Genomic DNA, 23,220 nt, shown 5'->3' with positions numbered 1-23,220 from the left:
TTACAAATAGTACTATTATAAATATAAGGACATATTATATCTATGGGGCAGCTAGGTGGCAGAGTGGATAGAGTGCTGACCCTGGAGTCAGGATGACTCTGAGTTCAAATGTGGCCTCAGACAGTTACTAGTTCTGTGATCCTTAACTCTGTTTGCCTCAGTTTCCTCATCTGTAAAATGAGTTGGGATAGGACATGGCAAACCACTCAAGTATCTTTGCAAAAAACAAAAAACAAAAAAAACCAAAACCCCAAAACAAAAACCCTAAATGGGGTCATGAAGAATCAAACATGACTGAAAATGATTGAAAAGCTTGACAAAATGCTATTATAAATACTTCTGTAAAGTTTTCCTCTCTCATTATAGCTTCCTTGATGTATAAGCCTAGTGATGGGATCATATAATTCCGCATGGTTTTCCCAAATGGCTAAACAAAATTACATCTTCACCAACAGTGAGCATTCCTGTTTTTCTGTATCCTTTTAAGTAATATTTTTTATTTTTCCTAATTTAATAGTAAAATGATACTGCAGAGTTGTTTTAATTTGTATTTCTCTGTTTATTAATAACCCTGAGTGCTTTTTAAAAAGCTGATTATACCCTTTGAACCACATTTCTACTAGGAAATGATTGAGTCACATCTTGTAGTAGAACAAGGATCATTAAATCAAAGATTTAGAGCTAGAAAATATTCTTGAGATTATCATCATTTTATAGTTGAGGAGACTGAGGTTCAGATGTGTTAAGTGACTTGTTTAAAGTTGTATAGACAGTAAGTTTGCAAAGCCAGGATTTGAACCCAGGTATGCTTCTTGTTGTTGCTGTTTTTGTGTTGTGTCATTTTTCAGTCGTGTCCAACTCTTTGTGACCCCATTTGGGGTTTTCTTGGAAAAGATACTGGAGTAGTTTGCCGTTTTCTTCTCCAGCTCCTCACAGATAAGGAAAGTGAAACAAGCAGGGTTAAATGACTTGCCTAGGGTCACACAGCTAATAAGTGTCTGAGGCCAGATTTGAACTCATGAAGAAGAATCTTCCTGACTTCAGACCCTGTACTCTGTCCATTATGCCATCTAGCTGCCTGTATCAGAGGGTAGATAGCCTGTTTCAAAATGAGTCATCTGGAACTGTGGTTGGTCATTATATTAATCAGACTTCCTAAGACTTTTGAAGTTGACTGTCTTTACAAATTGTTATTATATAAATTGTTCTGTTTCTTCTCACTTCCATTCTCCTTCAGTTCATACAAGCCTTCCCAGGTTCCTTTGAAATAATCCATTCATTTCTGACAGCACAATAGTATTTCCTCATATTCATGTACCATAACTTCTTCAGCCATTCACCAATTGATGGACATCCCCTTAGTTTCTAGTTCTTTGCCACTACAAAGTAAACTGCTAATATAATTTTGCGCATTTCCTTTTCCTTTTTTTAAAAAAAATCTCTTTAAGTTATAGACTTAGTAGTGGTATCAATTCTGTAGCTACTCCCAGCTTCAAATGCGTTGCTTCCTCCTTTTCTTGTCTTTGCTATCAATGAATTCAAAGGATAAAATTTCTTCCCCGTACCAATATGATATTTCCAACTCAGGCAACTAGTGAAGATTAGATTATGAGCTCTATATTTATATTCTTTTGAAAAAATGTTAAAAGGGAAAGAACACTGGACTACAAGTCAGTAGACCCAAATTCTGGTTCACTGTGTTCCTTTGATAAATTATGTAATATCCTTCTTTTACTCTGTCTATATAAAGGAAGATAATAATAGTTGACCTTCTTACTTCATGAGCTGCTAACAACTCTCTCCACCTCCAAAATCACCTTGTATATACTATATTTTATGTGGCATAGTAGATCAAGATTTTGGCCTCAGATCCAGGAAGACCTGGGTTCAAGTCATTCTTCCAACACTTACTGGCTATGTGACTGGGCAAATCACTTAATTTTTCATTGCTGTGTACAACATATATACATGTGGTCTCTCATGGCTAGCCTAGCTCACAGAAGGTAAGAGCTTTTTGAATTTTTGTTTTTGTATCCCTAATGCTGGCCATAATGCCTGGCACATAGTAGGTGTTTTTATAAATACTTATTGTTGATTGATTATTGCTGATCAAATAATGTTCAAGTGCTTTGAAAAATTTGATTGCTATAGAATAATATTCCAAGGAATAATAATTCACCAGAGTATTGCTATACCATGATCCTCTATCATGAGGAATTTGAAAAAAGGCAGGATTTACTATCAAAAGAACCTAGTTATAATGGGCAATCTTATAGGTGACATGAAAACTGAGGTTGATATGCCAAACTTCAATGTCTTTGGATTTATCCTATATTCACATAAAATCCCATTACAACAACATCTAAGTGACTAACTGAGTTCTTTGGTTATTCTAGATTGTTATGTCTGATGCTTGGATCTTTAGTTGTATACAGTTTTGGGGGGTTATAGGGACAATGTAATACAGTAGAAAGAATGCTGGATTTGGAGTCAATAAACCTGTGCTCAAATCTGGGCTCTACTAGTTACTTTATGACATTGGATAAGTCAATTAAGCGCTTTGGGCCTCAACCTACATGTATTTACAAGTATTTGGTGGTACCTTTATATTATAAACTTCTACATAATTTTTCACCTTTGTAACTTTGGTGCTTAATCCATTTGAATTGAAATGAATTGAATTACTAGTATTCCCTACTAGGGGACAGTAGCATTGGTTCTATCTTACCTAACAAAGACCAGGGGTCAGATGTTGAGTAAGAGGTCAAGGTATCAAGGTTAAAAGGAGGGAACAAAAGTTTAGTTTTTTATAAGGGTGTCTTGAATCAGCTAAATTCTTTTGCTAAAGGACTCAAGTAGACTGCTGTCTACTTTCTTTTGATTGTAGGGCTTGGTTCACCTGCTTCTACTAGTGTAAACTTCCTCCTTTGTGTCTCTTTTGTGTAGAAGTTCCAACGTGAGTTGAGCACCAAGTGGGTGCTGAACACAGTGAGCACTGGGGCCCATGTCCTTCGTGGGAAGATCTTGCTTAACCATATGTTGGACCTAAGATTGTGCAACTCCAAGCTCTTCTGGCGGGGCTTGGCCATGCTGCAGGTAAGGGAATGACTGGATATCCTGTGAGAGTGGGTATCGGAAGGTATTCTTCATGAGCATAAAACGTGTTGAGGGGTAAGGCTGCTTTCATACTTCTTATCCTGTTTCTGCTCTTCACTTTCCTCACCTTACCCTATATAGACTGTTGGGAAAATATTAACTATTAATAACTATTAATTAACTATTAATAACTATTAAACGTGTGTGTGTGTGTGTGTGTGTGTGTGTGTGTGTGTGTGTGTGTACCTGTATTAGGAGAAAGGAGAAACCATCTGTCATAGAGGAAGTTAAAGAAATCAATCATTCAAAGAGTGTTTGTTGATAAAAAAAAAAAAATTTGCCCCAAAGGGCAGAACAAGGGGCAATGGGTAGAATTTCCAAAGAGGTAGATTTGAATTTGATATCAGGAAATACTTCTCAGCAATTAGAAGTATCCAACATGGAATGAGCTGTCTTGGGAGGTGGTGGGTTCCCCCTTATTTGAACATCTCTAAGTGAAGGCTGGATGACCAAGTCAAGTTGACAAGTATTTATTTTTATTTTTTTCACATTTGTTTTTAAAACTTTGAGTTCCAAATTCTCTCCCTTTCTCCTTCTCCCCCCCCCATTGAGAAGGCAAGCAATTCCATATAGGTTATATATGTGTAGTCATGTAAAACATATCCATAATAGTCATGTTATGAAAGAAAACAGACAAAAAACTCAAGAAAAATAAAGTGAAACAAACAAACAAACAAACAAAGTTGCTTCAATCTGTGTTCAGTGACCATCAGTTCTTTCTCTGGGGATGGATAGTATTTTTCATCCTAAGTCCTTCAGAGTTGTCATGGATCATTGTATTGCTGAGAATAGTTAAGTCATTCACAGCTGATCATCTTACAATATTGCTGTTACTTTGTCCCCAGTACATTTCATTTTGTATCAACCCATGTAAGTCATTCTAGGTTTTTCTGAGAGCATCCTGCTCATCATTTGTTATAGTACAATAGTATTCCATCATAATTACATACCACAACTTATTCAACCACTCTCCAATTGATGTGCATCCTCCCAATTTCTAATTCTTTATCCCCAGAAAAGATCTGCTATAAATATTTTTGTACACATAGATCCTTTTCCTTTTTGTTTTTTATCTCTTTTGGGATACAGACCTAGTAGTGGTATTGCTATGTCAGAGAGTATGCATGGTTTTATAGCCCTTTGGGCATAGTTCCAAATTGCTCTATAGAATAGTTTAATCAATTCACAACTCTGACAACAGTACATTAATGTCTCATTTTTCCCACATCCCCTCCAACATTTGTCATTTACATTTTCTGTCCTATTATCTAATCTAATAGGTATGAAGTAGTACCTGAGAATTGTTTAAGGCTAGCATTTTTCCAATCAATAGTGAGTTAGAATATTTTTTCATATGACTATAGATAGCTTTAATTATTTCATCTGAAAACTGATTATATCTTTTGATCATTTATCAATTGGGGAATGGCTCTTATTCTTATAAATTTGACATAATTCTCTATATGTTAGAGACATGAGGTCTTTATCAGAAAGTTACTTCAAAATTTTTTTCACAGTTACTGTTGCTACCTGTGTTTCCCTCCATCCTTTTCCCCTACCCCCGTTTATTCTATTCTCTCTCTCCTTTTACCCTGTCCCTCCTCAAAAGTGTTTTGCTTCTGATAACCCCTTCCCCCAATCTACCCTCCCTTCTATCACTGCCCCCCCTTTTCTTATCCCCTCCACCTTCTATTTTCCTGTAGGGTAAGATAAATTTCTATACTCCATTGCCTGTGTATCTTATTTCCCAGTTACATGTAAAAACAATTTTTAATATTTGTTTCTAAAACTTTGAGTTCCAAATTCTCTCCCTTCCTCCTTCCCCACCCACCTTCATTGTGAAGGCAAGCAATTTGATAAAGGTTATACATGTATAGTCATGCAAAACACTTCCATAATAGTCATGTTGTGAAAGACTAACTATTTTTGCCTCCATCCTATCCCACCCCCCATTTCTTCTATTCTCTCCTTTCACTCTGTTCCTCCTCAAAAGTGTTTGCTTCTGATTACCCCCTCCCCCCAATCTGCCCTCCCTTACTCAACCCCATCCGCTTTCCCCTATTTTCCTATAGGGTAAGATAGATTTCCATGCCCAGTTAAGCATATTATTCCCTCCTTAAGTCAATTCTGATGAGAGTAAGCTTCACTCATTCTCTCTCCCCTCCCCCCTGTGTTTCCCTCCACTGTAAAAGCTTTTTCTTGTCTCTTTTATGTGAGATAATTTACCACATTCTATCTCTCCCTTTCTCCTTCTCCCAGTACATTCCTCTCTCACCCCTTAATTTTGTTTTTTAGATATAGTCCCTTCGTATTCAATTCACCTTGTGCCCTCTGTCTATATATATATATATATATATATATCTATCTATATATATATCTATATCTATATATATATATATATATATATATATTCCCTCCAACTACCCTAATAATGAGAAAGGTCTCATGAGTTACAAATGTCATCTTTCCATGTAGTAATGTAACCAGTTTAACTTTAATAAATACCTTATGATTCCTCTTTCCTGTTGACCTTTTCATTCTTTTCAAGTCTTTTATTTGAAAGTTAGTTTTTCTATTTAGCTCTGTTTTTTTCCCTCCAGAATGCATTACATTCCTCTATGTCATTGAATATCAATTTTTCCCCCTCATGGATTATACTCAGTTTTGCTGGGTAGGTGATTCTTGGTTGTAATCCTAGCTCCTTTGACCTCTGGAATATCATATTCCAAGCCCTCTGATCCCTTAATGTAGAAGCTGCTAAATCTTGTGTTATCCTGATTGTGGTTCCACAATACTTGAATTGTTTCCTTCTGACTACTTGCAATATTTCCTCCTTGACCTGGAAACTCTGGAATTTGACTATAATATTCCTGGGAGTTTTCCTTTTGGGATCTCTTTCAGGAGATGATTGGTGGATTCTTTCAGTTTCTATTTTACCCTCTGTTTCTAGAATATCATGGTAGTCTTCCTTGATAATTTCTTGAAAGATGAACTCTAGGATCTTTTTTTGATCATGGCTCCATAGTCCATAGTCCAATAATTTTAAAATAATTTAAAATTTAAAATAATTTAAAAATTATCTCTCCTGGATCTATTTTCCAGGTCAGTTGTTTTTCCAATGAGATATTTCACATGGTCTTCTATTTTTTTTTTTCACTTTTTTGGTTCTGTTTTTTAATTTCTTGATTTTTCATAAAATCATTAGTTTCCATTTGCTCCAATCTAATTTTTAAGGAATTATTTTCTTCAGTGAGCTTTTGGATCTCCTTTTCCATTTGGCCAATTCTGATTTTTAAGGTGTTCTTCTCCTCGTTGGCTTTTTGGACCTCTTTTGACATTTGGTCTAGGCTATTTTTTAAGGTGTTATTTTCTTCAGTATTTTTTTGGGTCTCCTTTACTTTAGCAAGCCATTGGACTAGTTTTTCATGATTTTCTAGCATCATTCTCATTTCTCTTTCCAATTTTTCCTCTACTTCTCTTTTTGCTTTTCAAAATCCTTTTTGAGCTCTTCCATGGCCTGAGACCAATTCATATTTTTCTTGGAGGCTTTGGATGTAGGAGCTTTGACTTTGTTGTCTTCTTCTGAGTGTATATTTTGATCTTCCTTGTCACCAAAATAAGTTTCTATAGTGAGTTTTTTTTCCATTGTCTGGTCATTTTCCCAGCCAATTACTTGACTTTTTGACTCTTTGTTAAGACAGGGCTCTGCTTCCAGTGTGGAGAATGTACTGTCCCAAGCTTTAGGGGTATTTTGCAGCTGTTTTCAGAGATACTTTCAGAGATACTTTTAAGTTTTCAGTTCTATCAAGGTGGTATGATCTAAGGAGAGGTGTTTACCCCTCTCTTGGCCTATGCTCTGGTCTGTGAGTGACCACAAGCACTCTTTTCTGCCCTGGAACTATGAGGAGTATTCCTCTTCACTACTGCCACAAGCTCTGCTATGCCAGGGCTCCTCCTTGTCCCAGGACTGCCACCTAGGATTGGGACCCAGATCCAAGCATGGGCAAAGCAAGAGAATACTGCCTCAGTCCCAGCAAAGAGACCCCTGTACTCTCCTTCTGACCAGTTGTTCAACCTCCCCCTCCCCCTCTGTGGGCTGAGAGCTGCAGACGCAGCCACTGTCATTTCCACTGCCACTGTCCAAGCACTTATTTTAAAAAAATATTTAATTTTAATTTTCAGTTCCAAATTTTTCCCATCCTCCATCCTCTCCCCCAACTATTGAGAAACTAAGAAAGATGATATCCATTATACATATAAAATCATGGGAAACATTTTCACATTAGCCATGTTGGGGGAAAAAGGCAAGAAAAATAAAGAAAGTTTAAAAAATGTTTCAATCTGCATTCAGATTCACTAGTTCTCTCTCTGGAAGTGAATACAAACACATTTATTAAGCACCATCTGAGTAAAATTCAACAAAGGTAGCCTGAGGCACATTTTCTCTGAGCAAGGTAACATTTATTAATAGGGGTACAACTTGTCAATAGAATGGATCTGCCTCAGTTAGCCAAGGACCCCAAGATGACTAATTTTTATAAGGTTAGAACAAAGACCAGAAAAGGGTAGGTGATATCATAGGGTTGAGGGCAACATAATTGGTTACTTAGCTGTGGTGAGGGACAATCTGTGGTGTGGAAGTAAGGAATGAGAGACTAGCAACAACCCCCTCCTTACCCCTCGTGATTAAGAAACATTCACTGTTTGAGTCCAGCCTACAAGGTCAGAGATAGTGGCCCAGGCTTCTTTGGATAGCAAATCAGACATCCTCGAAGGATAGCTTGGTGACATAAAGATACTAGACCAGATTCCATGGGATCCACCTGCATTTCTCGAGGATAGTAGATTTCTTTGAGGCAAGAATAGAACTTAGCAGGACAATTGGATTTCAAAACTTAACTCCTTACAATCCAACTGAATTTTTGAACTAAGCTCAGAGACAAAGAACCATGATTTAGGCAGTTACAGGAGAAAATCAATTAGTTATAAACAGGATCAATAAAAATGATAAAAAATCAATTGAATCTTCTCAGCACCTACTATATGCCAGCTATTGTACTAAGTATTGGATAATCATAACTATCATTTATATAGCGTTTTAAGGTTTGCAAAGCACTTTGCAAATATCTCATTTTATTCTCACAACAACCCTGGGAGGTAGGTGCTTTTATTATCCCTATTTTACAGATGAGGAAACTGAGGTAGATTGAGGTTAAATGACTTGCCCAGGGTCACACAGTTGGTATCTAAAACTGTATTTTAGTTCAGGTCTCGCTGACTCCAAGTTCAGCATTCTACCACTGTTCCATTTAGCTGCCCTTTGCAGGGTGTTTTGCAGAGGATTTTTTTTTCAGGCATAGGATAGACTGGAGGTAGGCTACATTAAAAAGAGGGGCTAAGAGTGACATCATGTCACCCTTGAATAGAGAATCTCATCTCTATACCCAGACCACCCCCAGCTTTGGACAATCTAGTCAAAGAATTTATCCTTACCCAAACCTGAGTAGAACACAATGGGCTTCCCCACCTTAGATTAAATTCCTTGTAAGGTTGGATGCTGTATGACCAAGATTGAGAGGAGTTAATTCAATCTCATTACTATCATGTACTATCTCCCCAAATTATTGGTTATTAATAATCATTTCTCTCAGTTTCTAACCTGGATCCTGGAAGAAATGTAGACCTAATGGAAGTGGTGTAGTTGGGAGGGAATGTCAATTTATAGGGTGGAGACAAGGGTGAATTCAGTATTATACATGTTAAGTTTGAGGAAATGGCAGGATGTCCCAGTGGAAAGTTCTGTAGGTAAATAAGAATAAAGCAATGAGGCAGAAAGATGAGGACTGGGGACTTAATTTTAGAGTCACCCACATAGAGGTGACAATTGAAAGCATAAGTGGACTTCATGGGAAGTGAATAAGGAAAGAAAAATATAGAGACAGACAGACAGACCCTTGAAGGATGCTCATAGACAAGAAAATAGGAAATAATGATTATCATGTTCCTAGACACAGGTAAGGCAGGAATGTAAAGATGGAAGAACTATCTAGAATAGGGAGCAACAAATTATATTTTAGTAGAGCTAAGTAATACTCCTAGTTATCTGATGTATCACTGAAAGACCTAAGACATAGGTAGGAGAGGAGAAAAGGAGGAAAGGGACAGGAAAGATAAAAGTAGTGAGAAGGGACTGAGAGAAAAGCAAGAAAAAGGGAAAAAAGTGGTGTATATGATGATGAGTAGTAGAAATTCATCAGAAGTTGCCTTAGGCCCTACCCACTGGCACTTGGGCCATAAGTTACTTATCCCTGACCTACACCATGGCCAAAATATTTCTACTTCATCTTTGATTTTAGAATTTGTGTTAGTAGAAATCATTTCTGAATGGGCAAGTGCTCCTCCATGGGTAACCCAAATGGTGATGCTGAATGTAGATGTACTGTATTGATTATGAATGGGGCTGAGAAGATTCAAGACTCAGAAACTTATTGATGGGAAGATGCCAGCAAGAGCCATGGAGGCTGGTTACCAGTAACCTTTTTGTGAGCAAATGACTGCCTGTTGGTGAATTAGAAGTAACTGGGTAGAGAATCCTTTAAAAAAAATCTCATTAATTAAAATCACAATTGCTAACAATTTATGTAGGATTTTAAGGATAGCTAACCTCTTTTCACATATTACCTTATTTGATCTCCAGAGTAGAGCATGGCACTTAGGTATTTTTGCAATTGGAAAGCCCCCATGTGAATGTTTTGCTGGTTTGAATCCACTATTTCAAGTCACTGCTTAATGCTACTTTTGTTTACATGGGGTTATGCTTAAGTTCCTTCTAAGAGAGGGGCTTAATTCATGGAGAATTCTGGAATCTCAACCTATTTCTCTTGTCACTTTTCCCTACTCAACTTCCCTTCTTGGTTCCTTTGGTCTTCCTTCCCAATTCTAATATTTCTCCCTTCCTCTTGCAGCGGTTTTCAGGACAGCCCAAGGCTCAGTGCATTGAGAGCCTACTCAAGGCCATCCATTTCCCTCAAGAAGTGTCAGAGGAGATCCAGGCAGCACCTATTTCCCACCACATTCAGATTGCAAATGAGAAGGAACAGGTATCAGACTCTTGTCTTTCTCCCTAGTACACTTCTGCCCCTAATTTGCCTTATCTCCTGTGTAAGAGGGTTGATTATGGAGCCCTTGGTCAATTTGATGAATCTCCCAATCAGCTTGATAAGATCACAAGGCCTTGACTTTTGTTAGATGCATACCTCCCTTACAAGTACATGTGGCCCTACCAGGGGTGAGGAACCTGTGGCCTCGTGGCCATGTATGGCCCTCTAGGTCCTCAAGTGGGACCCTTTGACTGAATCCAAACTTCACAGAACAAATACCCTTAATAAAAGGATTTGTTCAGTCAAAAGGCTGGACCCAAGGACCTAGAAGGCCACATGTGACCTTGAGGCCAAAGGTTCCCCACCCCTGCAGCCGTTTGCTGAGAGGACATAGGGACTAGTGACTGTATGTGTATGTGTGTGTAAATAAACTCTTGTCTTTTTCTGAAATCTGTAAGAGAGAGCTATGAAATGTCTCCCCCCTGCCCTTTTCTTTTCCTTTTGCATTCTTTCCCATGGACTTCCAGACCAAAGAGCAGCAAGGGAAAGGGGGAGGAGGGGATTTTTCCTTCTTCTTGCTCACTTGGAAGTGGAAAATGTCCCAGGAGAAGTACATGGCTATTGGCCTATGTTGCCCAGGCAAGCTTGTGAAGAGAGCTCTGGGCTGCCTTCTGCCTTTCTGTTTCCTTTTTTTTAAAATTAATTTATTTTGATTTATCAACAATCACTTCCATAAGCTTTTGAGTTTTAAATTTTTCTCCCCCTCCTTCCCCCTCCCTCTCCCCAAGAGAGAGCACAATATGATATAGGCTATTTACTTTTTGAAGGACACTATAGTTCCAGAGAATGAACTTTCCTTTCCTGGAGGGGAAGAGATCACCTCTCATGCATCCCCTTTCCTTCCCCCTAACCAAGCCACAATCTGGTTTGGCAATCCAAGGGAGTGAGAATGCAGAAGGAGAAGAAAAGGGAGAGAGCCATTTTATAGCTTGCTCTTGTAGACTACAGGGAAAGGCAGGAGTTCACCTACTCAATCCCCACTCTCAGATGCTAGCCTTCCTGGAGGCAGCCCCATTCTCTAGGGGCTAATCAGAAGAGTTCTCAGCATGGGATCACTCATGCATTTGTACCTCCGTGGAAGGGTATTATTTCCATAAAGATCCATGCCCTGTAAGTCTCAACCCATTGTTTGGGGCTACTCATCAGATGGATCTAATTAAACTCCTATTAAATTAGTTTTTATTATTTACTGTATCTGGTAGCTACTACCAGTGTTATCTTGCTTCCCGACTTGCTGTTCCCAAGCCCACCATCATCCTCTGGTTTTTGATCCTCCTGGTGAACCCCTGGACTGTATCTTCTCAAATCTCAGACTTTTGCTCCTCTTCCCCACAGGTGATCCCCATCGCACTACTGACCCTCCTCTTTGGATATTCCATCCCTGAGGCTGAGGCCCAGCTTGCTGCTGCCCCCTCCGTCTGTGGGGCCATCAGGAATGCTCTTCTCCGGGTTGGTCGGAAGCGCAGTGCTGACTCAATTGATACGCTCAAGTCTACCGTTGGCTAGTTCAGCAGATGAGAAGGGAACCTAGTTTATGAAGTGGGGGAATATCACACAAGGAGTGGAAAAGAGAGCAAAATACCTTAAAGTTTGGAGTGACAGAGCCCCTGGAGGGAGGTACTTCTAGGTGTGTCCCACCTCATATTTGGGAGAAATGTCTCTTCTGTTACTCCCCTTGGTTCCCTTCTCTGGAAAATGTGGCAGTTGGGCTGGAATCTGGCTCAATCATCTAGCTGCTAGGTGATCTTTGCTTTTTATGCTCTAGCTCTCCAATTCTGTGACGTTGTGACCAGGAAATTCCTGACCACTTAATATGTGTGCCTGATCTTTGCAGTCCATTCTTATTTCAGAAATGAAACTTCTGCTTTTTGTCTCATCAACTTCTCTCTGAGAATCCAGATGGGGAGAATTGGAGGTAGGGAGGAGGGGTAGCAAGGTTGGTCTTAGAAATTATGGCATCTAGTTTTAAAAACGAATATAAAAGATGTTTTTACATGTAACTGTACTAAATAAAAAAGTTAAGAGCCAAAAAAAAAGAAAGAAAAAAAGAAATTATGGCATCTAGGGCAAAACAAATTAGCCTATTATAAGTAAGTGAGGAAACCCTTATATATGCTACCTAATGGTTTAACTTTTTGTTTCCTAGTGGTGTAGTGGATAGAGCCTGGACTTTGAATCAGGTGGACCAGAGTTCAAATACTACCTTAGACACTTAACACCTGTTTGACCCTGACTTATTACCTCTCTTATGTTCACTTTTTCCATCTGGAAAAATTAACATCTGTAATAGTCTATTGTGAAGATCAAATGACATATGTACAAAGTGCTTTGTAAACCTTCAAGTGCTATATAAGTATTAGTTTATTATTATTATTCCTTTTTAAGAGAGAACAAACCACTCAGGCCCACTTACTTACACCCAGCCCTCCCTCTTACTCCACCCTAAACATAGATACCAAACAATGGTTATTAACCGCAAATTATAAGAGATTCAACAATCAGTATTAAGTGTTAGTGGAACGAAAGGACACAAAAATGGAACCACGCCAAGATCCTAAATCCCACTGGTTATCCTCCTGGAGCTTAAAGCTATAGTAAGACCTAAAAGGTTGACTTACATTATTTACAGAGGTGCTTTCATTATGACTTCAAGTAGCTTTACAAGTATGGGCAGCTAGGTGGGGTGGTGCAGTGTATAGAGCACTGGACTTGGAGTCAAGAAGACCGGAGTGCAAATTTGACCTCAGACACTTACTAGCTGAGTGATTCTGTGCAAGTCACTTAGCCCTGTTTGACTCAGTTTCCTCATCTGTAAAATGAGCTGGAGAAGGAAATGGCAAAGTACTCCAGGATCTTTGCCAAGAAAACCCCTCATGGGGTCACTAACAGTTGGATACAACTGAAATGCCTGAACAATAACAAAGAATTACAACTGCTATATTTCTACTCTTAGAACCATCTTTAGTATGGTAAGTATGTTCTGATTTTCTCTCCTAGAACCAGATTGGCTATATCTCTTTCTTGGGGCCCAGTGTCTCTTCTCTAGTATAATTTGTCCACTGCCATTGTACCCTACCAGCTGTGTTCCCTCTATTAACAGGGGCCAATGACCAACCAGCTCCCATTTCCATTTAATCAATTAACATCATCTAGCTTTTATAAATTATATTTATTTTAAAGGATATAGCAACAACCAAGTACAAATATCCCCCCCCCCCACCTCAATCTCCATCCTGTAGATGAAGCTAAATTAGTTGACCTTGGTGTTTTATACTGGTGTTGGTGGTGAGAAGAATTGACATAGGTCCCTCCAATAAGGGTTTCAATGACGACTTTTGTTGCTATATTTCCACTTGGACCACTCATCAGGTTGGACAGAATATGATTCTTCTAGTTCTTTAGTCAAGGCAGCGTGAACCTGCATATGGAAAACTTTGACACATTTCATTAGCGACTCACAAGAACTCAAGACACCATTATCAATCAGTTGTAGGTCAGATAATTGGCTGCAGATAATTAAAATCTCAGGTAGACAAAGTCCAATTTTTCCTGAAGGCAAAGGAGATCACAACTATGAAGGTTATGGGTATAACATCTGGCCATTTAAAATAGTACAAATTTTAGTTTTTTTAATAAATTCCATTTCATCATTCTACAGCTCCTGTAGACTCAGGGTGATAGGGGCAATGAAAATATTGAATCTACTGCTCCTTTAGCATCTATCCTGAATGTTTGTCATCTGTATCACATTTGATAATCAAAGGGATATCAAATATAGAGATGAATTCTTATAAGAATCTTGAGACTGTATCTGCTGCTTACAAAAATAGGTTTCCACCCATGCTGAAAACATACATGTCACAACAAATAATACATACTTTAAAAAATAACATTTCAACATTTGAATAAAACCAACCTATATTATTTCTAAAGTTCCCATGATGGTTGAGTTAGCTTCTTCCCCTTTGTTGGCTTTCCCATATATAGGCTTTGCAACTGGAACAGCTGGAAAACATTGGTGAGCCAAAGAAGAATTTTTTTTTTTTACTGCACTATAGTATGAAATGATGGAAAAGATGGAGTTTCACAGAAACCTGGGAGGACTTGTATGAAGTGGTACAGAGTGAATTAAGCAGAACCAGGAGAACAGTTTATACTATTAACAAGGGAAGTCAGGAGAAAGGTTAGGACTGGATAGTAGACCTGAGAATCATAAGCACAGAGATGATAATTTTATCTATGGGAGCTGAGATCACCAAGTGAAATAACATAGAGGGGTAAGAGAAGAGAGTTCAGGACAGAGACTCTGAGCACAGCAATGATCAATCATGGTTCCAGAGGACTGGTAATGATGAATGATGAGAGATGATAGACTAAATATGCAAAATGAAACACATTTTTGGATGGACAATATGAACATTTGTTTTGCTTGACTATGCATGTTTATTACAAGAGTTTGGTTGTTTTTGTTTCATTTTTCTAACAGAACAGAGGAGGAAAGAGAAAAAATAAATACCTGATGATTAGAAAAAATAAAATTTAGCAAACAAAAAAAACACAAAAAGAATGATACAGCAAATTAACAAAATAAAAAAGGCAAAGGCAAAGTAAAAAACAGAAAAAAATTTTACAAAGATGATAAGATCTATTATATACAGACATATGCCAACAAAGCTGAGCATTCAAAAAAATAGAAGATTATCTAAAAAATATAAACTAGTCAAATTAACAAAACACCAAAGAATGACATTAAATAATCCATCTTCAGAAAAGGCAATTGAATAAGCTATAAATAAACTACAAAAGGGAAAAAAAAACTATTTCCTGATCCAGATGGATTTACAGGAGAATGCTATCAGACTTTTAAAAAACAATATCTATGCTACTCAAATTATTCTGAAAAAGTATGAAAGAAAGCACTCTATCATTCTCATTTTATGAGACGAATATAAACCTAATACCTAAACTAGAGAAAGATAAAGCAAAGAAAAAGAACTGTAGACCAATATTGCTAATAAATATCAATTCAATAATTATAAATGAAATCCTGGCAAAAAAGTTATATCAATGTATCCAAAAAATCAATCACTATGATCAAATTGGAATTGTATCAGGATACAAGGATGGTTCAGCATTAGGAAAACTATTAATATAATTAATCATATGAAAAACCCAAAACAAACACCCAAAACCACACAGTTGCTTCAGTAATATAGAAAAAGCATTCAACAAAGTACAATACTTATTTATGCTTTTAAAAACTCTACAAAGTATAGTCATAGAGGGATTTTTAGTAGGATAATATGTCTATTTAAAGTCAAAAGCTAGTATATATGCAATAGGTAAACACTAGTAGTTTTCTCAGTAAATATAAGCATAAAGAAGGATGCTCCCTTTCCTCCCTGTTCTTTGATATGATTTTAATAATGCTAGCAATAGCAATAATACAAGCTAAATAATTTAAACCATATTCCACAACAAATTTCAAATGGATACATGACCTGATATTAAGACCATACCATAAACAAATTAGAGTTGCAGATTATAAACTTTCCACAGCTACGGGTAGGACATGTATTCTTAACGAAACAAAGGATAGAGACAATTACAAAAAATTAAATAGGGAACTTTGAGTATAATAAATTGAAAAGCCTCTACAAAAACAAAATTAATACATCTAGAATAAAAAGAAAAGCATTTGAATGGAAAAAAATCTTTATGTCAAATTTCTCAGATACAGCATTGGCAGACTTTTAAAGTCCTTCCCAATTTGGTTCCTTCCTGTCTTTCCAGTTTTCTTAGACTTTATTCCCCGTCTACAAATTCTGCAATCCATTGATACTGACCTTCTTGACCCACATGACAATCTTCCTACTCTGTTCCTTGCTGAGGGCTGTCCCCCATACTTAGTATGCTCTCCCTGCTCACCTCTGCCTCCTGGCTTGCTCTATGGCTTAATTCAAATCTCATCTCCTACGAGAGGTCTTTTCCTGGTCAGGCTGGTGCCTTTCCTCTGAGACCATCTCCGATTTCCTCTGTATATGTCTTTTATGTGCATAGTTGTTTGCATGTTGTCTTCCCTATTAGAATATAAACTCTTTGAGGGCAGGGACCGTGTTTTTGCCTTCTTTGTATCCTCAGTGCTTAATACAATGACTAGTGCATAGCAAGCATTTAATTAATGCTTGTTTGCTGATTGGCTAAGAAGTGAAGTAGTCAACTGCAGAAATTTTTTTTTTCAGCAGTATTCTTATTGATTATCCTTCTTATGCTATAACTAAGGAAACCTTTTGTTAACCATTGGGCAATTTATTAAATGTTTCATTTCATTCTAGTATTGTACTGGGCTGAGTCAAGCCCACCTTCTACATCATGTATTTTTCCTTTTTAAACAAATTTGGGTATTCATTTTTGCATTGGAGACCCCTGACTTGGTAGTCCTATTTTAAGGACACTTTTATCTAGGTGGCACAGCTGATGGATAACTGGGCTTGGAATTAGAAAGGTTTATCTTCATGTGTTCAAATCCAGCCTCAGATACTTACTAGCTATGTGACCCTGGGCAAGTCACTTAACTCTGTTTGCCTTAGTTCCTCATCTGTAAAATGAGTTGGGGAAGGAAGTGGCAAGCCACTCCAGTATCTTTTTCAAGAAAACCCCAAATGGGGTCATGAAGAGTCAGGCATGATTGAAAAACAACTGAACAATAATAATTTTATCTAGATTAAAAGCTCCTTCCCTAGGAAATAGTTTAATTGGATCATCTCTGGAATACCAAAAGTAAGGTTTGCGATCATAGTGTCTACATACATAATATGTAGGTGTCCGTTTTTCCTAGGGGTTGGTAAAACTTTTGATCTTTTAGCTTTATCTCAATTTTCATGGAAACGAAAGAAGGGCAAGGTAGTTGCTATGATTCACACAGGCATAACAATTTGGGCCACACACATTAATAAGGAGAACTCAATTCACACTAAAGAGAAAAACACCCTGAAACTATTCCTTCCAAAATTCAATTCACATAGGATGGCTTTATTTAAAAAAAAAAAAGGAAGAAAGGATTCATTTCAACAATTTTCAGCTTTTCCAGTAAGATCAGATCTCAACTTACTCAAGGATATACATTTGCTAACATTGTAAATTTGGCAGATTTGCCAACAAAAAGGTCAACTTTGTGTAAATTGGAGTGAGAATCTGGCAGGTAAAGACAGTTTCTTCCCTTACATCCATATAAAGTTTCAGAAGGTCTCTTACATCTTAAGTGGTATGCTAGGATTGATTTGAGAGCAATCTCAGCTGAAAATTAGTCAGGAATGCCGCACCAAAATTGTTGAAGAAGCAAGCCTCACATTGTGTTTGGGATCAGCTCTATCAAAGTCACTTTTATTTATATATTTATATCTAGCCAGGTTTCAAGCCTGGAGTATTTTGCATAAGTATCTCCTAACTGCTGGGGAGGATGATGATTCAATTCTGTATGCCCACATGAGGGGCAGAGTTGGTGAGAGCTTTATAGAAGAGAGACATTCTTGATTTCTTCTTCAAGCAATACATACTTGTAGTTCCAGTCTGTGGGAAGATCTTGGCCTAGGGGAGAGAGAGAAATCTTCGTAAAGTGGCAGTCACACAGTCAATATATAGCACTGATTTGCAGCTTGCCTTCTTAGAAACTGTGGTAAATTTTGCCTTGGATGAGATCAAGATTTCTCTTGGTTGAATAAGATCTCTGCTCACCTTCATATACGGAGCTTTTCACTCATGTATTTTTGACTCTGTAGAATTTTTACAGTTTCTGTGGGCTATCTGCTTGAATAAATGTTACTCAGTATTCACTATTTGTGAATACTAGCATTTGGTGGGTTATAAGCTTGGGAATACTCTTCCCATTTAAGAGATAGTGGCCAGGAAAGTGGCTTAACCTTTAAAAAAAAATCACACCCCTAGACCAGCATTATTTAGCGAATCAGAAAGGTGGAATTCTAGTCCAGTATTGCCTCTTGGAAAAGAACAGAGCAGCCAATCTCTTGGACCTTTCTCCTGCTCCCTTTTAGAAACGAATTAAAGTCTCCTTTAGAGAGGCATGGGTCAGATTTCAGAGATACCTCTCCATGTCTCCCAGCAAGCCACATTTAGTCAACCCATATGGACATAAACAAAACATACATCTTACAATTAAGCAGTCTTCAGGGAGAATTCTTAAGTTTGGCATTCTTTTTAAAAAATTTTTATTTATTTTTAAATACTCTTTTATTTTTCCCCTAGTTACATGTAAAGACAATGTGTAACATTCATTTTTTAAAAAAATTTTGAGGGGCAGCTAGGTGGTGCAGTGGATAAAGTTCTAGCCTTGGAGTCAGGAGGACCTGAGTTCAAATATGGCCTCAGACACATGATACTCACTAGCTGGGTGACCCTGGGTAAGTCACTTAACCCCAATTGCCTTGAAGGAAAAAAAAAGAAAAAAAATTGAGTTCCAAATTTTCTTTCTTCCTCCCTCACCTACCCCCTCTCTGAGACAGTAAGCAATTTGTTATGTTATACATGTTCATTCATGTAAAATATATTACCATATTAGCCATCTTGTGAAAGAAGACATAGACTCAAAGAGGAAAAAAAGGATTTTTCATCATAAGTCCTTTGGAATTGTCTTGAATCATTGTATTGCTAAGAAGAACTAAATCATTCACAGTTGATCATCATATTGTATTGTTATTATGTACAATATTCTCCTGGTTCTGCTCATTTCACTTTGCATCAGTTCATATAAATATTTCCAGGTTTTTCTGAAATCTGCCTGCTCATCATTTCTTACAGCACAGTAATATTCCATTATAATCATCTACCACAACTTATTCAGCCATTCCCCAGTTGATGGGCATCTCAATTTCTAATTCTTTGCCACTACAAAAAGAGCTGATATAAATATTTTAGTACAAATAGGTCTTCCCCCCCCTTTTTTTTTTATCTTTTTGGGATACAGACCTAGTAGTGGTATTGCTGGGTCAAAGGTATGCACAGTTTTATAGCCCTTTAGGTTCCAAATTGTTCTCAGAATGGCTGGATCAGTAACAACAATGAGTATATTAGTGTCCCAATTTTTCCACATCCACTCCAACATTTATTATTTTCCTTTTCTATCATATTAGCCAATCTGATAGGTATGAGATAGTAGTTCAGAGCTGTTTTAATTTGCATTTCTCTAATCAATAGTGATTTAGAACATTTTTCAATATGACTATAGATAAGCTTTGATTTCTTCATCTGAAAACTGCCTGTTCATATCCTTTGACCATTTATCAATTGGGGAATACCTTGTATTTTTATAAATTTGAACCGATTCTTTATGTATTTGAGAAATGAAACATTTATCAGCCACACTTGCTGTAAAAATTGTTTCCCAGCTTTCTGTTTTCCTTCTAATCCTGGTTGCATTGGTTTTGTTTGTTAACCTTGGCATTCTTTAGAACTCTGAGATGCAGTAAAAATAGAACAGCTTATAAGTCAAATTACTCTTTGGGGTTACTTTCTGTTAAGTATTTGCATGAGGAAATGATACAGATAGAATATAATTAGTTACAGTAGTTATATTTAAGGGATCTTCTGGTTATTTAAAGAACAAGATATGGCACATCATCTCAAGGTTCCCCAGCTGCACGATTTTAATTGCTGTAACTTTAGAACAAACAGTGTTTGATTCCTGGATGAATAAGCTGCTCTCCTCTTACCTCCATCACATGTACAGACTTTAGCTGGTAATGTTTAAAGCCTGCTAAAATTCACATCTATGGATTTTTCAAACTACAGAATATATAGATGTCACTGTTAGCTCTTACAACATCCCAGTGGTAGGGACTGATATGGAAATGTTCTTTGTTTTAGTATAGCTCTATTTCGGTCTGTCTGGTCTTGTAAACATGTTACTTCTTTAGTAAAGACAAGTTAGATTGCTGTTCAAAAGATTATTACAGATCATTTAGTTATATCTTTCAAGGACAAAACTAATTTACTGTGCAGAAGGGGTAGGAAAAACACCTATAGGGACTTAAAGTAGATTGTGTTCTGCCAGTAAAACACAATGTGCTAAGTTTAGATCTGAAAACTGCAGTCTGAATTTGCACAATTTTTCTGGGTCTAGTTTCTTTTAATACTGGGAAGAGTTTCGTTTCAGGACTGTCACTTATGAAATATGTATAAGGGTCCAAATATTTTCCTCTCTGTGAGAGCCTTTCATGGGCACTAGTGGAAAAGCAAGTGGGCAGGCAGGAATAACTATATCCCTATATAAAGCACCAGGTGGTATTCTAAACTTGAGCTGCTCCAATTCCCATGTGCTTTTTGGCTCCTCTAACACACGTCCCAGACATGGACTCCTGAGTCCCTTGGGCTTCCACTTCAAGTGGAAGTAGTGTAGTGGCATGAACAGCCAGGCCTGGATTTTCCTGCAGATCTCAGTGGCCCTGGCCTAGGTTCTAGCTTATCTCATTTATAAAAAAAATACAAAAATCATATAATATTTCATAGCTTTATTTAAAAAAAATGACTCTGTCCCCATCCTATTAAGATACTTACATCCATACTACTCAACTTCAAGTGAACTAGAGGACTATATATTCCCATTATAACTTAAAGTACATTTACTGAATGGAATTGAAATAAAAAGATAATAACATTAAAGTCCACAGCCATTCCAATAAAGGTCTGAAATCTCCATTCTCCAGCAGTTGGCAATTGTTCCTATTAAGGCATAAGTTGTCAACTTCACTTTCACCAAGGTTACAGATGCATTGACTCCATTTGTAGAGGGAGGCTATCAGGCACTCTTCCAATATCAAAGTCATAAAGAGTGGAAAGGGAATAATCTTACCATTTTGGGGAAGGTGATTCTATCCTCCTCCATTCCACCCCAATTCATAGCAACAGCCACTTCCTGGTGGATCATCAGTTGAAACCTGGAGTTTGAAGATTCCACTGCTAGTCACAGAAGTTTCCACTGATGTCTCTGACATCATCCCTAGGCTCCTGCCAAGCTCAGGGTCCTGATGAATTTATGTGGCAAGCTCACTTTTCTTGCTGCATGCTTTAGTGTTCTTGTATGATTCCTAGATCTAGGCAGCTGCAGCCTCATGAAAGTTTGAATACTGCCAGCTCTGATCTGAGGATTCCCAGGAGTAAAATAGAAAGGTCACTAATTTAGCAGGCAGAACAGTACTCCCCACCTTGTACCACATAGCAAACAGCTCATGCTGCAACAGGCTGACATTGAGTAAGTGGTTCTTTGCTTTTAAGAGACAGCTAGATGGTGCAATAAATAGAATGCTATATTTGAATTAAGCAAAACCAGAGTTTAAATCCTGCCTCAAATGCTTATTATGCATGAACTTGGGGAAGTCATTTAGCATTCAATGTCATTTATCCTCAGCCTCAGTTTCTTTATCTATAAGAAGGGGATAAAAGTAGCAATTATTTCACAGAGTGTAAGGATCAAATGAGATAACATAATTAAAGTGTTTTGAAAACCTTGAAGTGATTGATTAAATATCCCTATATACTATGACATTATACAACCTTCTTGGCAACTCCATCTTGAAGAAAATATTCATGATATGAAAACATGAAGCTTACAAGTCTTTAACCTTTCTCATTTTCTCCTCCTAACCCATGCTTTTGGATTTATCTCTTACCATACTCACTTATTCCAACCTTTGCATTGAAGTTATTAAGGATCAAAGAATCAAAGAGTCTTATAAATTCATAATTTTTCTCTATTTCTTCATTTTATGGTATCCATGTTGGAGCCCAAGTTGCATATGGTGGTCTTTGCAAATATTTATCATGAACTTTACAATAAGTGATGACCAACTGTCTCATGAAATTATGTTTCTTGTTGTATTGAGGGCACATGATGGAACCCACTCTACTAACTCCATATGTAAAATAAAGGCATTGGACTAGCCAGCCCTTAAGGGCTCTTCCAGCTTTAATCCGTGATTCCATGTAATGGATTCCCTAAGCTTCCCTACATTCCAAGCAGACAGACATTGGAAAACCTCCAGTTACTCTTATCAACCACCCTGCAATCATTTCTTTGCCTGTCCAAGGGATACCTGTGAGCTACTCTTCCATTTTGCTGGAACTTCTTTCCTTCTCCTGGTTTAGTTTATATATTGAGCATGTCACTGTTTATATGGTCCAGCTCTGACAGTTAACATGAATGAATGAATAAAGTACTTATTGAATGTTTACTACATGAAAAGAAGCTAGATGGCTCAGTGGATGGAGCACTGGGCCTGGAGTCTGGAAAATCTGAGTTCAAATCCATCCTCAGATACTCACTAGCTGTGTGACCTGGGCAAGTCACTTACCTCTGTTTGCCTAATCCACTGGAGAAGGAAATGGCAAACCATTCCAGTACCTTTGCCAAGAAAACCCCATGTGAGGTCATGAAGAATCAGAAACAACTGAACAAGAATAACATGCAGGGGCAGCTAGGTAGTGCAGTGGATAGAGCACCGGCCCTCGATTCAGGAGGACCTGAGTTCAAATCTGCCCTGAGACACATATCACTTACTAGCTGTGTGACCCATTGCCTAGCCAAAAAAAAAAAAAAAAAAGAACAACATGCAAAGCATTGTGCTAAGCTCTTGGAGATACAAACAGAAAAAACAAGGCAGTCTCTGATCTCAGGGAGTTCATATTCTAATAGGGGGAAACAATACATACTGATGTTTCAACTGCAAGTCAGATAGTAAAGCCCAAAGGTCTTTAGGGTACAGTGGCAAAATAGATGGTAATGCACCTTTTTTAAATGTCATTTCCATTGATAAAACCATTTCTGTTTCTGATGTTGAGCCATCTGACAGTGTCAAGGACTTCAGTGATGAGAATTTTCTTTTCTGGATCTTCA

General features: G+C 37.5%; 1 protein-coding gene and 1 long non-coding RNA gene across 2 annotated transcripts in view; one reads left to right on the top strand and one right to left on the bottom strand.

The window, feature by feature from the left end:
* Positions 1-12,546, top strand: part of GCKR (glucokinase regulator) — a 42,478-nt gene extending 29,932 nt beyond the window's left edge. Inside the window, 3 exon segments of the mRNA XM_020984270.2 lie at positions 2,947-3,096; positions 10,122-10,256; positions 11,652-12,546. Coding sequence (XP_020839929.1) covers positions 2,947-3,096; positions 10,122-10,256; positions 11,652-11,822 — 456 coding nt within the window. The 3' untranslated portion in view covers positions 11,823-12,546.
* A 4,781-nt stretch (positions 12,547-17,327) lies between these two features.
* On the bottom strand, positions 17,328-22,763 carry LOC144455857 (uncharacterized). Its single transcript, XR_013484664.1, has 2 exons — positions 21,181-22,763; positions 17,328-17,903 (listed from the first exon to the last, which is right to left on the bottom strand). It is a non-coding gene; the product is annotated as an uncharacterized LOC144455857 (long non-coding RNA).
* Positions 22,764-23,220: the final 457 nt, after the last annotated feature.

Source organism: Phascolarctos cinereus, unplaced genomic scaffold (genome assembly GCF_003287225.1).
Source record: "Phascolarctos cinereus isolate Bilbo 61053 unplaced genomic scaffold, phaCin_HiC Scaffold_2;HRSCAF=192, whole genome shotgun sequence".
In the NCBI taxonomy this organism is placed as follows: domain Eukaryota; kingdom Metazoa; phylum Chordata; class Mammalia; order Diprotodontia; family Phascolarctidae; genus Phascolarctos; species Phascolarctos cinereus.
Note: the sequence above shows the minus strand (reverse complement) of the source record. Positions and strands in the feature narration are given on the sequence as shown.